Source organism: Copadichromis virginalis, linkage group LG11, assembly GCF_057382275.1.
Source record: "Copadichromis virginalis isolate Kocher_CV1m ecotype Utaka linkage group LG11, C_Virginalis_male_GT1.1, whole genome shotgun sequence".
Lineage (NCBI taxonomy): Eukaryota > Metazoa > Chordata > Actinopteri > Cichliformes > Cichlidae > Copadichromis > Copadichromis virginalis.
The window spans coordinates 40,048,179-40,063,146 of NC_140628.1; the positions used below are offsets into that span (position 1 = coordinate 40,048,179).

At 50.8% G+C, this 14,968-nt stretch overlaps 2 protein-coding genes across 3 annotated transcripts; one reads left to right on the forward strand and one right to left on the reverse strand.

Moving 5' to 3' along the window:
* Positions 1-118: 118 nt before the first annotated feature.
* Positions 119-6,476, forward strand: aldh5a1 (aldehyde dehydrogenase 5 family, member A1 (succinate-semialdehyde dehydrogenase)). The gene is made up of 10 exons (XM_085472506.1): positions 119-559; positions 3,070-3,153; positions 3,411-3,581; positions 3,713-3,829; positions 3,934-4,077; positions 4,163-4,306; positions 4,383-4,541; positions 5,031-5,194; positions 5,311-5,369; positions 5,563-6,476. The coding sequence occupies exons 1-10, from the start codon at positions 269-271 to the stop codon at positions 5,772-5,774; spliced, it is 1,545 nt and encodes a 514-aa protein (XP_085328632.1). The 5' UTR covers positions 119-268; the 3' UTR covers positions 5,775-6,476.
* kiaa0319 (KIAA0319 ortholog) lies at positions 5,815-13,852 on the reverse strand. Of its 2 annotated transcripts, XM_085472505.1 has the most exons (17): positions 13,361-13,852; positions 12,445-12,502; positions 11,411-12,057; positions 11,245-11,332; positions 10,975-11,076; positions 10,485-10,616; positions 10,261-10,414; positions 10,037-10,185; positions 9,781-9,932; positions 9,481-9,619; positions 9,237-9,396; positions 9,025-9,161; positions 8,813-8,935; positions 7,714-7,804; positions 7,547-7,638; positions 7,275-7,353; positions 7,013-7,076 (listed from the first exon to the last, which is right to left on the reverse strand). In XM_085472505.1, exons 2-16 carry the CDS (start codon positions 12,485-12,487, stop codon positions 7,304-7,306), a joined length of 2,259 nt encoding a protein of 752 aa, XP_085328631.1. In that variant the 5' UTR covers positions 12,488-12,502; positions 13,361-13,852; the 3' UTR covers positions 7,013-7,076; positions 7,275-7,303. The 2 variants fall into 2 exon arrangements, with proteins under 2 accessions (XP_085328630.1, XP_085328631.1); XM_085472504.1 differs by lacking the exon at positions 7,275-7,353 and having other exon boundaries at positions 5,815-7,076; positions 13,361-13,849.
* Between the last annotated feature and the right edge of the window lie 1,116 nt (positions 13,853-14,968).

Below are 14,968 nucleotides of genomic sequence, written 5' to 3' on the forward strand. Positions count from 1 at the left end.
AGAAAAAGTCGCCAGATTTGTCGCTAGTCGCTTTTTAGAAAAAAAGTCGCTAAGGGGCCTGAAGACTCGCTAAATACAGCGACAAGGTCGCTAAGTTGGCAACACTGGCTCCGGGCGGAAGGCTCACTGCGTTTGAACGGAGTCACGTGACTGTCGCACCGGTTGAAACCGACGGAAACCCGCGAGAGGCTCCAGCTGCAGACCTGCGCGAACGAACGGATCAAACATCCAGCATATAGTCCGGCAGCCCGGCTGCACACCCCCCGGTATGTCCGCTGCTGTCTGCGTGCTGAAGACCCGCTGCTTCCTCCGGCAGCTCCTCCCCGGCCTGCCCGCCGCCATGCACAGAAGCTACAGCCTGGATGTCTCCGCTCCGCTCCTCCGGACGCAGGGCTACGTGGACGGCCGCTGGATCTCCGCTGCCTCGGTGTTCCCCGTCCTAGATCCGGCCACCGGGCAGGAGATAGCCCGGGTGTCGGACTGCGGCCCCGCGGAGGCCAAGCAGGCGGTGGACGCTGCGTACAAAGCGTTTCACTCCTGGAAGCAGTACACGGCCAAGGTAGGCTGCGCTCTCACAGAACTCCACTTTAAAAACCGACTATTTAAAATTAATGTCCCATTTCCGCCCTGAAAATTAAACGAAACACCCCAACGCTGGCATCTTCCCGACTGACAGAAGCCAGACATTTATTCGGATGTCATAAAATTCACCGGATACTACGATATGTGCAGGTTTCACTGTTTAAATTGGACTTTCTGCCCTCCGTAGTCACCTCAAAGCCTGGAACTCTTACGCAAATGATTGGCATTGACTGACGGAGTTTATCTCAAAGATGTTATACACACACGTCAGACTTTAATACGGCTAACACAGAAACCACCTGATTTACGGATTTTCACACAAATCCAAAACTTTCTTTCATGGTCTTCTCCGCCCTCCCTACTCCACTAAAAAACTAAATTTACCTTAAATTATAAGTATTGACTGAGTATGGCGTCAAACAGCTTTCGTAACCGTTAAATGTTTGGAAATGTTTATTCGGTTAACTCATAATTCACAGAAATCCGTTTTTAGACTAAACCCAAACTTTAACAAGTGTCTTCCTGCTGCCGCGCCACTCGGAGCGGATGCGCACAAATCAAAGGTGAAGAATGACTCGCAGACAGGAGACAGACACGTGAGCGAGATGAGCACCGCCCCTTAAACAGTCACAAAACAAAGCTGCAGTAAGGAGACGCGGTTTCCCCGCTGACAGCACAATTACGCCGTATTTGAACGGAGTTTGGTGGACAGCAGGTGTTTAATGCAGGTATCTGCCAGTGTTGGTCAAGTTACTTGAAAAAAGTAATCAGTAACTAATTACTGATTACTTCCTCCAAAAAGTAATCCCGTTACTTTACTGATTACTTATTTTCAGAAGTAATTCATTACTTAGTTAGTTACTTGGGGCGACTGTGGCTCAGGGGGTGGGAAGCACATCTGTAACTGGAAGGTTGCCGGTTTGATCCCCCGGGCTCCCTGTCCTGGTCATTGTGTCCTTGAGCAAGACACTTTACCCTACTGGTGTTGGCCAGAGGGGCCGATGGCGCGATATGGCAGCCTCGCCTCTGTCAGTCTGCCCCAGGGCAGCTGTGGCTACAACTGTAGCTGCCTCCACCAGTGTGTGAATGTGAGAGTGAATGAATAGTGGCATTGTAAAGCGCTTTGGGTGCCTTGAAAAGCGCTATATAAATCCACTCCATTATTATTGTTATTATTATTATTACTTAGTTGCTTTTTAAAAACACGATTTACAACCTGAATAGGTAATAAAGCGACAGATCTTTCAGCCCAGTTCTACTTTTTCTGCATAATCCATCATACAAAATGTAATCAGATGGAAAAGTCTCTTTTTAAAACTTGTTTTATTAGTTTTAATCTTTTAACTTTATGCATCAAGCAAACATTTAATTATCTGCAACATTCTCTGACTGGAAGAAATTAGTTTAACATTTAAACCTATTTTCTGCACATTCCAGCTCATAAAATAAAATATTTTGTGTGTTTACACTCAGTCTTTCAAATAGATGCAAGTAAAACACAGCAGAAAATAAATAAAGTCAAAGACTCAGCGGTCCTGTTGCTCTATTTTCACCTGTAAAGCAGGACTATGGTAGGCGGAGGTTTACCCTGGTGCAGGTGTGCCGCGGTCAGTGGAAGAATCCGCGAGTTTCTCTGTGAGTTTCCCATTACGTCGTAGCTACTCGGTGCTTGTTGGAAGTTTAGGGTTTTTTTCGCTGTAAAAAGAAGTTTTCTTCCCACGCACAGCGGACACTAATGTTTTTGTCACTTTTTATGGAATCAAACTCAAAGTAAGGTCAGTACTTCCACGCTTTAAACGCTGCACGCTCATACTCTCTCCCACAATCGATATGTGATCCATTGTTGATCTGCACACAGCTGCTGTCACCAACGTCGCACTCGCTTACGTCACTGTCATGAGACACTCGCAAAAAATCACGGTTTTAGTAACGCAGTAACGCAGCGTTCCTACGGGAAAGTAACGGTAATCTAATTACCGTTTTTGCAATAGTAATCCCTTACTTTACTCGTTACTTGAAAAAAGTAATCGGATTACAGTAACGTGTTACTGCCCATCTCTGGTTATCTGCTGTGAGGCGTCAGCAGTCAGTGTGTGGATGCCGCTGAGCTAAGTTAAATGTTTAAACGCTCGCAGCCTCAGACACAAAGTCCGGCTTTGTTAGAGGTCAGCAGGGTGACTGAGCTCCACCTCCATACAGTCACCAACACAGGAGGTGACTCGCTGAAGGATGAACCAACGAGCAGGGACGGAAATCTACAGGAGCAAACTCAGGACGGGATGTTTCCTCACTCTGGTCCTTCACTCAAGTTTATATAGATTTTTTGTAAATGAGAGAATTGTTTGTGTATTGTTGATGAAACTAAAGTTCTCTCTCCGAGTCTCCATCAATGTGAAGCATGTTGGCGGGGGACAGGGGCGAACGGTTAAATGTGACGATGAAGGCGTGCAGGTGACCCGTGCTCTGCTCTGATTGGTCGTCCTGCAGGAGAGGAGCGTCCTGCTAAGGAAATGGTTTGAGCTGATGACGCTGCACAAAGATGAGCTCGCCCAGCTGATCACGTTTGAATGTGTGAGTATGACACATGAACTCACCTGTAGGACACCTGAACATGCAGTACATGTCAGCAACGAGTGAGTACTTGTACTGTAGTACTTTTCAAATAAATACTACTTTAAAATGTTTGTTTGACGAAATAAGAAAACCTCAAGAAGTTTTTGTAAAAGTGTTTATTGTAACAAACACTCATCTTTATCCTGCTGCGTGTGTCTCTGCGTCTGCGTGTCTCTGCGTCTGCGTGTCTCTGCGTCTGCGTGCGTGTGTTGCAGGGTAAACCGATGTGCGAGTCTCTCGGGGAGATCTCGTACTCCGCCTCCTTCCTCGAGTGGTTTTCTGAGGAGGCGCGGCGAGTCTACGGTGACATTGTGCCATCTCCAGCCAAAGACAGAAAGCTCCTCCTCCTGAAGCAGCCGGTGGGCGTGGCCTCCATCATCACACCGGTGAGCAGCTCGTTAATGAATTGATATCACGTTATCCAAGCTAGAATCGATTTTAATCGATAATCAAAACCCACCCCTAATGAATCCATTACATGACGTCCCGCAAAGAATTTGCTTTTGGTTGTTTCCAGTGGAACTTCCCCAGCGCCATGATCACCAGGAAGGTCGGCGCCGCGCTGGCTGCCGGCTGCACGGTGGTGGTTAAACCAGCTGAGGACACGCCACTTTCGGCTCTCGCTCTGGCAGAGGTGAGTACGTCAAACATCTGGATAGGGGTCGGCACTTTGTTTCTTCGTGGGACACACATTGTTGAGTCACTTCCTGTGTTTTGGCGTGTTTTTTTCCCCCTCAGCTGGCGGAGCAGGCGGGGATCCCGGCAGGGGTGGTCAATGTTGTTCCATGCTCCAGAGAGTCGACGCCCTCGGTCGGGCAGGTCCTCTGCACAGACCCTCTGGTGGCTAAAATCTCCTTCACTGGATCCACGGCGACCGGGAAGGTCAGAGTGCAGCGCCGCCCGCAGCGCCGCCCGCAGATCCACATAAAAAGCAGAAACTCTTCTTTAAATAAAACTTCGGTTTCAGGTGTTGCTGAAAATGGCCGCTGACACCGTGAAGAAGGTATCCATGGAACTGGGTGGCCACGCCCCCTTCATTGTGTTTGACAGCGCAGACCTTGACAAAGCGGTGGGCGGAGCCATGGCATCCAAGTTCAGGAACTCAGGCCAGGTGAGGGTGTCTCCTGCTGACCTGTTCCACAGGTGAACGCCACCATTGTGCACACTAACGCTTCTTCTTCCTGCAGACGTGCGTGTGCTCGAACCGGTTTCTGGTCCAGAGCGCCGTCTACGACCGCTTCGTGGAAAAGTTGGGGCGAGCTATGGATGCCGAGCTGCGTCTGGGTCACGGCTCGGAGCCCAACACCACGCAGGGGCCGCTCATCAACACCCGCGCCGCAGAGAAGGTAAACGCTGTTTCCACTATTAACCCGGATTGTTTCGTCCCCGTGACAGAGCAGAGAAAACCGACTCAGCGTTAGAACATTTATTTCTTTTATTCAATCATCTTCTGAAGAGACGCCTGCACAGCCCAGACGCCAGTTGCAGCATCTCTAACATTAGAATCATAACCTGTGCCTCATATTGGTGTTATTTTGGTACTTTACACGTCACAGTTTCAATACAAACATTGTTATATGGCAAACTTCCTCTTTTCTGTCTGGCTTCCTGTATTTATTAACATGCTGTACAGCTCTACACTTCCTGTTTTCAGCCTGGCTGAGTGCTTAGTTTGTGAGTCTACAAACCTTCATTATTAAAATACATAAAGCAATAAAATAAGGATACTAAGGATATATTAATTACATGACACCACATTACTGCCGACGATAAATGACTGAAGTTTGTTTAAAGACCGCACCAGCACGCCGCTGAACGCCGTCTCTGCCTCCCAGGTGCTACATCAGATTTCGGACGCCGTGTCCCGCGGGGCGAAGGTGGTAAAAGGCGGGAAGCGCCTCGATGGCTCCTTCATGGAGCCGACTCTGCTGGCCGACGTCACCGCCGACATGCTGTGCACGAAGGAGGAAACCTTCGGGCCGCTCGTGCCCGTCATCAGGTGAGTCCAGACAGATGATCGAGACGGGATTTGTTGATCTGCGGGTTTAATCCTGGCTAGACGCAGATTCTTGTTCATCGTGAAGCCGTCTGAGCTCGCCTGTGTCTGATCTGCAGGTTTAACACGGAGGAGGAGGCTCTGGCTATTGCTAACGCGACCAGCGTCGGGCTGGCAGGTGAGTCCACCTGCGTGCATGCAGCCGATTGGTTCCTAGACTGCAGATCGCGGGCTGTTCATGCGTCGTCGCAGACGTGTCGGTTTCCGAGAGCAGGACTCAGAGCTGTAAATTAGACTTTAACGTCTGACCCAGTAGAAGAAAGGTTCACGTGGCGGCGCCTCATAGTTCTAACCTCCTCCTTTGTTCTCAGGTTACTTTTACTCACAGGATGTGAGTCAGATCTGGCGGGTGGCGGAGGCGTTGGAGGTGGGGATGGTCGGCGTCAATGAGGGGCTGCTGTCCACGCCAGAGGCCACGTTTGGTGGGGTGAAGGAATCCGGCATGGGCCGCGAGGGCTCCAAGTACGGCGTCGACGAGTACCTGGAAGTGAAGTACATGTGCTTTGGAGGCCTCAAACCGTGAGGAGGAAGAGGAGGCGGTACAAAAGCTGTGACTCGGTGGAGGTGGTCGGATTCTTTTATTAACATGTGATAACTCCTTCAATAAAGTTTGAATTCATGCAGGATCAAAAACGTCCAACATCGGACTTTGTAAATCACATTTTGAATCAGCTGTCGCTTCTACGCTCACACACTCGGCACCAGCACGAAGCTTAAACTTATCTGAACCCGTCTCAGACTGGTTGAACTGCCCAAACTCACACCAGTAGGAGGCGCTACTCAGTCCGTTTATCTGCCCTGTCTGCTGTGATTGGCTATCAGTGTTAAGGGATTGTAAACTGAAGGGGAGGGGCTAACAAACCGCCACATTGTGATGAAACTTGTTTTTAAAAATTATTTTCGGCTTCACCCGTGGCGCAGCGAGTGTCCATAAAGCTTCCAACTCGCATGAATCCTCCTGAATCGTGAAACTTGATTCATTCCTAAAGAAATTGTGCGTGATGAGCGACGCGCCTTTGGAAACGAAGCCGACAGAGCGACAGCCGGCGCCGCATCGAGCCATGAAAACACGAACGGGTGCAAACCTGTCGACTCGGCTCGTCTACGTGTGAAACGCTCTCGTAGCAGTTTAATACCTGGATGTTTGTCTGTGACTTTAGCTGATGGGGTCAAAGTTCATGTGTGCGTTTTGTATTCTGACCACATTAAAGACGAGTTTGTGTTACTTCTGTGTTGGTGTTTTTATGTCGGAGGTGTCGGCTCACATCCTTCGTCTCTGATTCACACGCTGCTTCTCGTTAGCCAACAAACGTTGATGAAGTTTAACCCGGCGGACGGCGTCTGTGACCCGGGCTCAAACGAACCACGACCGTGTGATCGGACGCCGTCGTCAGCTGACTCTGCCGTGTTTCCTGGTGAGCGCTCTGTTAGCTAACGAGCTCACAGCTGTGAATCGGGCACGTGGCGGTGGTGCGATGCCTGATGTGTCCCGCCCTCTTGCTCTTCCTCTTATGTCCGAGCACACGCGCGTCCGTCCTCCAGGTCTCGAGTTCCTTGCGTCCTTTGAAATGGGACATGTTAGCATTCTCTTGAAAACTGGGTAATGTGGTCCCTCATACACGTCCCAGAATGCACCATTCTGCGTCTGCGAGAGGTCAGCCGCCCCGTCATCCGAAGGCGTCGCCGTTGCGGGCAGCCATGGTGCTGATGCGGTTCCTGCTGCGGACCGGCCGGTCGCGGCTGAAGATGGTGTCCTGGTCGCTGTCCAGCTCCGACTCGGACATCATGAGGCTGGAGTTGTGCTCCGTGCTGCGGTGCTTGATACCTGCACAGGGGAAAGGTCAGCGGGGGTCATGGTTTAAGTCTCAGTCATTGAATAAAGATGGAGGACGACCTCCCGCCGCTCCGGGGAAACGTCTGCTCTAAAGAACAGCGGGACATTCCCAGGAACGTGGGAACAGTCAGGTGCTTTAAAAGAAGGAAGCGGCTTCGCTTTGGTTCATGAAGACGACTCTGCTCTTACCTGAGGTCCCGAAGGTCGCTGAGCTGAGCTCAGTCACATGACCCAAGGTGGGAGTCCTTTAGGAGAACGCATGGATCACCTGGGAAAGGACAAGAGCGATGAACCACACCCTGGTCACGTGATAGCTGCAGAGTGAATCAGCGACCCCGCAGGACCGCCTCCAAGGTGACGACTAACTGAGCCGCAGTGAAACGACTTCATGAACCAACGAGAACGCCGCCGCAGACCGACCCCGACAGCCTCCGCAGGCGGACTATGGCAATGTGACTCACTGAATTTGGGGCGGAGCTCCACCCTCTCCTGCTCGTCCATGTTGTCCAAGATGGTGTATTTGGTTTTCTTCCTCGCTTTGGTCTGTCGTCTCCTGAAAGCAGCAGAGACCAGTTCACGCACGGAAGCACACCTGGGATCAGTCTATCACCTGCAGCGGCGTCCTCACCTCTTACAGCAGCAGATGAACGTCCAGCCGAGTGACAGGATGAGGACGACGAGCACGAAGCTGGTCAGGATGACGTACAGGACCCTCCACTCTGTCAGAGGAGCACAGCCGACAGGTCAGCGGCTCGTGCGGAGCTTCACCTGAATGTGTGCTGTGTGATGCGTACAGGTACATTTACAGGTGTGTGCACAGGCTTCACTGCTCGTTTGGAGGCCAGTTTGAATAAAGAGCTCTTTCTCCCTCCGTGCACTCGGAGACCAGCTTACCATCAAATCTGGTTCCTGCATTAGTCTCTGCTGCTGTCGGCCTCGTTTACTTTCTTTTATTTGGCTTTTATTGATATCTAATTTTATTCTATAGTTCCAATGTACAGCACTCAGCTGGGGTTGTTTTAAAGGGTTTTATAAATAAAGGTGATGATGGATCAGTGACGACACTAACACGCACAGTTACCAGGCAGAAAAGTCCCGCGGCGCTCATGTTTAACATCAGCATCGCAGCGGAACAAAGAAATTCGCTGCAGTTACATTAATAATATGCGCATCTGCTGCAAAGCTGCAGCTGCGCGTGTAAGTCGACAGCCGCAATAAAGAAGTGTCGTCAAAAGTGCGAACATGTGGGCGGGTCTGTCACGCCCCAGTCCCGGGTTGCAGCACCGTGTGCGGCTGTCGCCTTACACGCGCAGCTGCAGCGTTTCGGCTACAACAACAGGACCCAGTTCTTTCTGTCTTAAGCCAGCGAGGCGTGATTGGGGACGCTGCTCACAGGCCCCGCCCCAGCTCTGCAGTCAGAAACGGGCTGACTGCAGCCAGTAAGACAGAAAAGTATGAAACTCACTACATGATGTTTCATCTCCGTTCACAAGTTTCTGGACTTTGAGACTGAACTTTGTTTCACATCCTGTTCAACTTGCTGCTGCAGACGAACGAAGCAGTCGAGGGACAAACGTCACAAGTTTGTGTGAAAGTTGTTTAAACAGAAACGACTGAAGGATTCGTTGTGAACGAGTTTGTAATGTAAATGAAGTTTTCTGTCGTTTCTCGCCGTCACGTGAGGAATGACCCGCTGCCGTGACCGAAGACTACAAATCATACTTTACCGCAGTTGCTCTCTCCATCGCCAAGGTAACGACGAATCAGGTTCTCGGTCCAGAAGGGGTCGCAGGCACACTGCTTGGTGATTGGATCGCACTGACCACGCCCCGAACAGCTGAGCAGACACACTGAGGGAAAAACGAGCGCGTTAAACACAGACAAATGCCCCGCCCCTTTCTGAGATGTCACAGGTGAGCCGTGCCCCGGCTGGACTCACAGACGGTGTCCACCCTCAGGACTCTGAACAACAGGTAGTCGCTTTTCTCGAAGAGCAGCTGGCTGCGCAGCACGCCGACCAATCGGGAGGCAGAGAGGGGCCCCGAGGTGCCGTGCACGGAGAACCGCAACACGGTGCTGCAAGCAGAGAAAACATCACAGGTTATGGCGAGCCGGCACGTGGAGGGGCAAGTCCGCGGTGCGTGCAGGTACCTGATGTGGGAGTGTCCCTGCAGCGCTCGCACGTGGAGGTCGCTGTCAAGGACGTGGATCAGAGCGGCGAGCTGTCGGACCACCGTGTCTCTCTGAGCCACGCTCACCTGAGACACCGACACCAGCATCTCCAGCTCCACCTGCTCGCCGCCGCCGGGCTCTGCAGACACGTGGGACAACACATCTATGTCGGCGCATGCCTGCGTAACACAAAACGGGACGAACGGCGAGCATCCAGCCTCACCTGGTCGCACCTCCACAGTGGCCGTGGCGGAGCCGGAGCGCCCCTGCGCGTTGGTCACCTTCAGCTGGAACAGGTAGGTGCCTTCGACCAGGTTGGCGAGGTAGAGCGAGGGCTGAGTATCCGAGCTGTACAGTACGTCCTGGAACCAGCAAAGGTCAAAGGTCACTCCGTCACACACACACACACAGTGTGAGGTCGATGAGCCGCCACTGATTTAAACTGAAGTTTAGTTTCCCGCGGGTCACCTGCGCTCGTTAATAAAGTTTGATTTGAAGCGTCACAGCGCCGGTCGGAACTCACCCCGGCAGCAGGACTCTGGCTGTCCCGGGTCCACAGGAAGTGCACCGCGGTCTGATCGGCGTTGGTCACCGAACCTCTGAGAACCAGAGAGTTGTTGGGCAGAGTGAGCGAGTGGCTGCCGCTGGCGTGGGCGACCGGAAGAAAACTACCGGCTGGAGTTTGGAGGAAGCAGACGACCTTAGATTAGCGTGTTTGTGATTTAAACGAGTCTGACAGGAAGAGCTCCGCCTTCCACAAATAACACCGAGTCGCTCACCTTCTGGGACTTTGACGGTCAGCGAGGCGCTGTCTGTCGCCCCCTCCTGGTCAGATACGGTCAGTCTGAAGGTGTAGCGCCCCGCCCGAACCCCCGAGGCTGTGGCGACGGGCTGATCTGCGTCGTCCAGCCTCAGCCCGGGAGGCCCGCTGGAAAACACGAAACCCGACTGAACAAATTTGATCTTTCAGTCACAGGAACATGAAAAAAGGCTCCAGACTTACCTGACCGCCTCCCAGCGGTAGCTGACGATGCCGCTGTCGTCACTGCTGCCGCTGCCGTTGAGCAGCAAGCTGCTCACCGGGAGAGACAGGCTCCTGTCGGGGCCCACGACGGCCACCGGACCGCGGTTTGACCCTCCAACCTGTGACGCTGAAGCTGGAAAAGCGAGAGGAGGTTTAAAGAGTCGGTGTGAAGCCACAGAAAGCATTAAACACGTCGAGTTTACCTGCTGACTCAGTCGCAGTCGTAGGGTTAAAGCTGGCTGCTGACAAGGTCGGGGTAGTAAGGTCAGAGGTCACAGTCAGGTGGGTGGTGGAAGGTGGAGTTCCGGCTGCAGACTGAAGCATCTTCACAGCGTCTGTGCGAGAAATGAAGGTTAAATTCTTCCTTTCATTTACCTGCTTCCTCACCTGGTCTCTCTGAGGTCACCTGTTTGTCTTTAAACTGAACTTTGACCTTCACACTGTCTCAGGTGAACACCACCCACTTACTAAAATGAGTCACCTCCAACCACCACAAAGTTTCTCCTGGGCAGTAACTACACTCCTACACGTGACAGTCTCTGGTTTAACATGAACCATCTACAGTGACCAGCAGGGGGCGACTCCACTGCCTGACATGAACTCAACCTGTTTTTCCTTAAAAAAGACTAAATAAAAATATTAAAAAAGATCAAATGTTGATCTAAACAAACATTTTTTTAGTCATAAACTCACCTGACGTGGTAGGTTCAGGAGCAGCTGGAGTGGCGGCTGGAGTGGCGGGTTTCACTGTGGTCGCCTCTACGGGGTTTCCAAGAGACACCAGCAGGGGTGGAGCTGCATGTGGAGGACAAGTTACTGCTCCACTGGTCAGAGGGACAGGACCTGTGAGGCTCTTCAGACACGTTTGCTAAAGTTTATCTTTAAAACAATAAACTGGAGTGAACCTGCGACCTGACGGAGATGTACTGACCTGACCTGACCTGACCTGACGGAGGTGCTTACCTGGGTTTGCTGTGGGGCTGCTGGAGGTGTGGGCTGGCTCTGAGCTGGCCTCGGGTGTCAGGGGTGGAGAGGTGGAGCTGCTCTGCGTCTGTAGGGAGAACAATGACAGGCTGCAGACTGGTCTCCATGGAGACAGTTATCATATGAGCTCACGCTCTGAACTCACTGATTCCTGCGGCGCCACCTCCGTCGGTCTCTTGGCCCCACCCTCCTCTCCCTGGCGCACGCCCGGGGCCGCGCTGCTCTCTGTCGGCCTCCTCTCTGGACCATCCTCAGCCTCTGATTGATTGAAGCTGCCCCCCCCTTTCAAAGGTGGCTGATTGGTCTCCTGTTCTGGGCTGGCTCCACCCCTCTCCTCCTGGCTGTCCTCTGAGTACTCGACATCCAGCATCCCGGGGTCTGGGAAGCCTCGATGTGGCGTGTCGAACAGGGAGAGATCTTTCAGGGCCTCCAAGTCGCCGGGCGCCTCAGACGAGCGTGAGAGGGGCCTCCAGCGCCCGCCGTAGGGCTCCCCCCTCACCAAGGACTGAAGCACCAGTGTCTGCGGGGACGGGCGTCGCAGGAAGGCGAGGAACGAGTCGGCGCCAGGCGTCTGCCGGGGCTGGCAGTTCTCCCTCTGCTGGCAGCTCAGCACGTAGCAGCGGCCCTCGAACAGCCACGCCAAGTCGTAGCCGGGCAGGTCGCAGCACGCCGCCACGCACTGCGGCAGGGACGACACGCTGGGCACCCGCAGAATACCGCTGCTCTCGACCACGGGAGACACCACGGCCTCGGAGAAGGTCGCCCCCTGCCAGCACTGAGATGCCACTGCAGCTGCAAGAGAAACGGGTTTAATAAGATGCATGCGAAGAGAGACAGCTTTACATTTTTCCTGATGAACTGCGGGCGTCCGCTCGCTGCAGAGACACCCGCAGCCTGCAGACGTCTGAGCTTTATACTGCAAAGGGCAGTAGGACATTCATGTAGTTGTAAAAAGCATGATAAGATATTAAGTAATCCAAAGTATTCAGAATACGTTACTGTCATTGAGTAACGTAACGGAATACGTTACAGAATACATTTTGGGGCATGTAATCTGTAATCTGTAGTGGAATACATGTTAAAAGTAACCTTCCCAACACTGGTTAAACAGTCCTGGGTATGACACGTTTTAATCCATGCTGACATTTTTGACACGTCCACATTTCTGAATGGTTTTACCTTCCACCGCGTGGATCAGTAGCAGAAGCATGTTTTCCCACATGGTTGGTCCGTCAGCCTGAAACGATCGATCACAGAAGGTTAAAAAATCATCGCTGCTCCTCACACACCTGACAGCAGCGACGTGGTCCTCCCTGCACGGTTTCAGCACCGTCACGGTGGACAGCGCCACCTGGAGCCCCGCCCAGCAGCACGAAGCAGCCACGCTGTCACTGAAAACAAAGCTTCGGCCCCGCGAGGCCAAAAAACCCAATTTGATATTAAAAAAAATCTCCCCATGAAGCAAACACGTGCTTGTTTATCAGTAGCTAAAAGCGCAAAAATCCATTCCAGGCATCGCTCTGGCTGTTCCACGCTCCTCAGGGTACCATTCAGAAAATGACTAGTTTATATTTCATTATTTATAAGTAAATATTCACAAAAGATTAAGCTTCATTCATAAAAATTGAAGGGCCCAAATTAGTCATCCTTTAATTCGGCAAAGGTTTAGGCCAGTAAACCCGAAACCTTGCGCTAAAAAAATCAAACTCCGTGAGGCCGTTTGAGGGAAACCTGATAAACAGGACGAGGCAGGGAAAAGCACCACCACTTATAAACGAGCCGAATCGCAGCACGTAGTGAAAGAAAACTGAATTTACGTTAGTCATCTGATTTTTTTGTTCTGCTGAATAAAAATCTTTAATTTTGCAGATTTTTAAATGTAGTTCTGCATGATGAAGGCTAACAGCGCAGATTACGATGAGAATCCAACACCTGCCGTCGCAGGTCGCTGTTTTTAACATTTACAGCTCCAAGACAAAAGCAGACGTCTCAGTGTTCGCACGTTTCACCGATTACACCGTCCTCACGCCGTTTGCAGGTTTTTATTATGGAACCCGCAAACGGCGCGCGGGTTATTAACCTGGATGTAACGCACCTGACTCCTGCGGCGCTCCGGGCCTCCCAGCAGGCCTCTCGGCTCCTCAGTGCTCCTCCCGGCCGGATCCCGTCAGCCCCGCGGGCCTCATACTGGACTCAGCGCTGGGGGTTCAACCACAAAGATTTACCTGCTCACACTGCGATGCTGAGAAAGCACGAGCGCCGTACGTCCGAGAAAATCACACGCATACACATCCGGTCATACCTTTCAAAATAAAGCCTACAAATCCTAGTGTTTGAAATGAAACCGTTATATCAGCACCATGTCAGGGGAAATGAACAGGGAGCGAGCATACACTGGACGTTTTTTTGTGGATATCTGGATATCATGTAACGCAATTTTAACACATTTATCTTTGTTTGAAAAGTTTTGTCCTTTACTGGAAATTTCAAAACCCAACTATGCTTTTATTTTGTCGGGAATACTGTGCGAGTTCCGTTGCGGATTAAATGAACTGCATTAATTTGCCCCTTGCCCTCCATTGTGTGCCTTTATTTTCTCTCCTGTGTGTTATTTATTCCTGCACAGTTGGCTTGGAGCAAAATGACAATAAAAATAAAAATAAATTATATTCTGTTCTATTCTTAAATTGTATCCGGTTGTTCAGTCTGATGTCACTAGCAGTGTCTGGGCCTAAACTCCGCTGCAGGTCCATATATCAAACGATCACTATGGCATTACTGAGAGTTGAAAAACTGTCTAAAGTCTTTCATCTTTAATAAAATGATCAGCGTTCTGCTCTACCAGGTGTAACAATTGAGTTTAACATCCAGGCATCCATGAAAACGGAATTTATGACATTTAACGGAGTTAGAAGTTAGCAGGGAGTTAGCTCGCTAGCTTCTATCTAAATACAATATAGCATGTCCTGACTGCGGGGTTTTGGAAACAAATTAAAACGTACAGCTCTGTTATCACTTCCAGCATAAATGAAGACAGAAAACTAAACAGCAGTGACGTTTGTAGGGTTACTGAAGTTTGGCTAGCTGGTATATAATGATGTGCTACGTGACCGCTAGCGACACAGCTATGTTAACATAATATAAACAAGCTAACTTTTTTTCACTCGATAAAAGTTAACGTGAGTGTTCTCGGTGGTCAGGAACAAATGTAATCGCATGGCAGGATGCTGTAAAAGGACCAAACTTCAACCAGGAGAACAACTGAGATAATCCATCCACAATATGAGGTTAGTCATTCATATACTGCTGCATGGGCTGGGCTGTAGTTACATCCTAAGGTTTTAAAAACTGAGCTTAAATAAATGATTAGCGGTAATAAAAGCCGAGGGAGGTCAACAGTGATCACTGACTGTTTTAGGAGCTTTTTGAGATCAAATAGAAGAAAATACAAAACATTAAACATGTTAACAACACAAAAGCCATATTAAACGCAGACTACTTTAGACCCGGAAGTAGGATTCGTCGCGTCATCACTGAACAACCGGATTAAGGCTGAAAGTTGGCATTTGGGGCGTGGCCTCTTTGACTGACAGGCGGCGGCTCCATCCGCTAGCTTCACCTGCACTCTGAGCTTTTGACTTTTTAATAACGTCATGTGACGATGCTGTGAGGTTACGGACGTCGGAGCTCCAGTTCAAAGAGA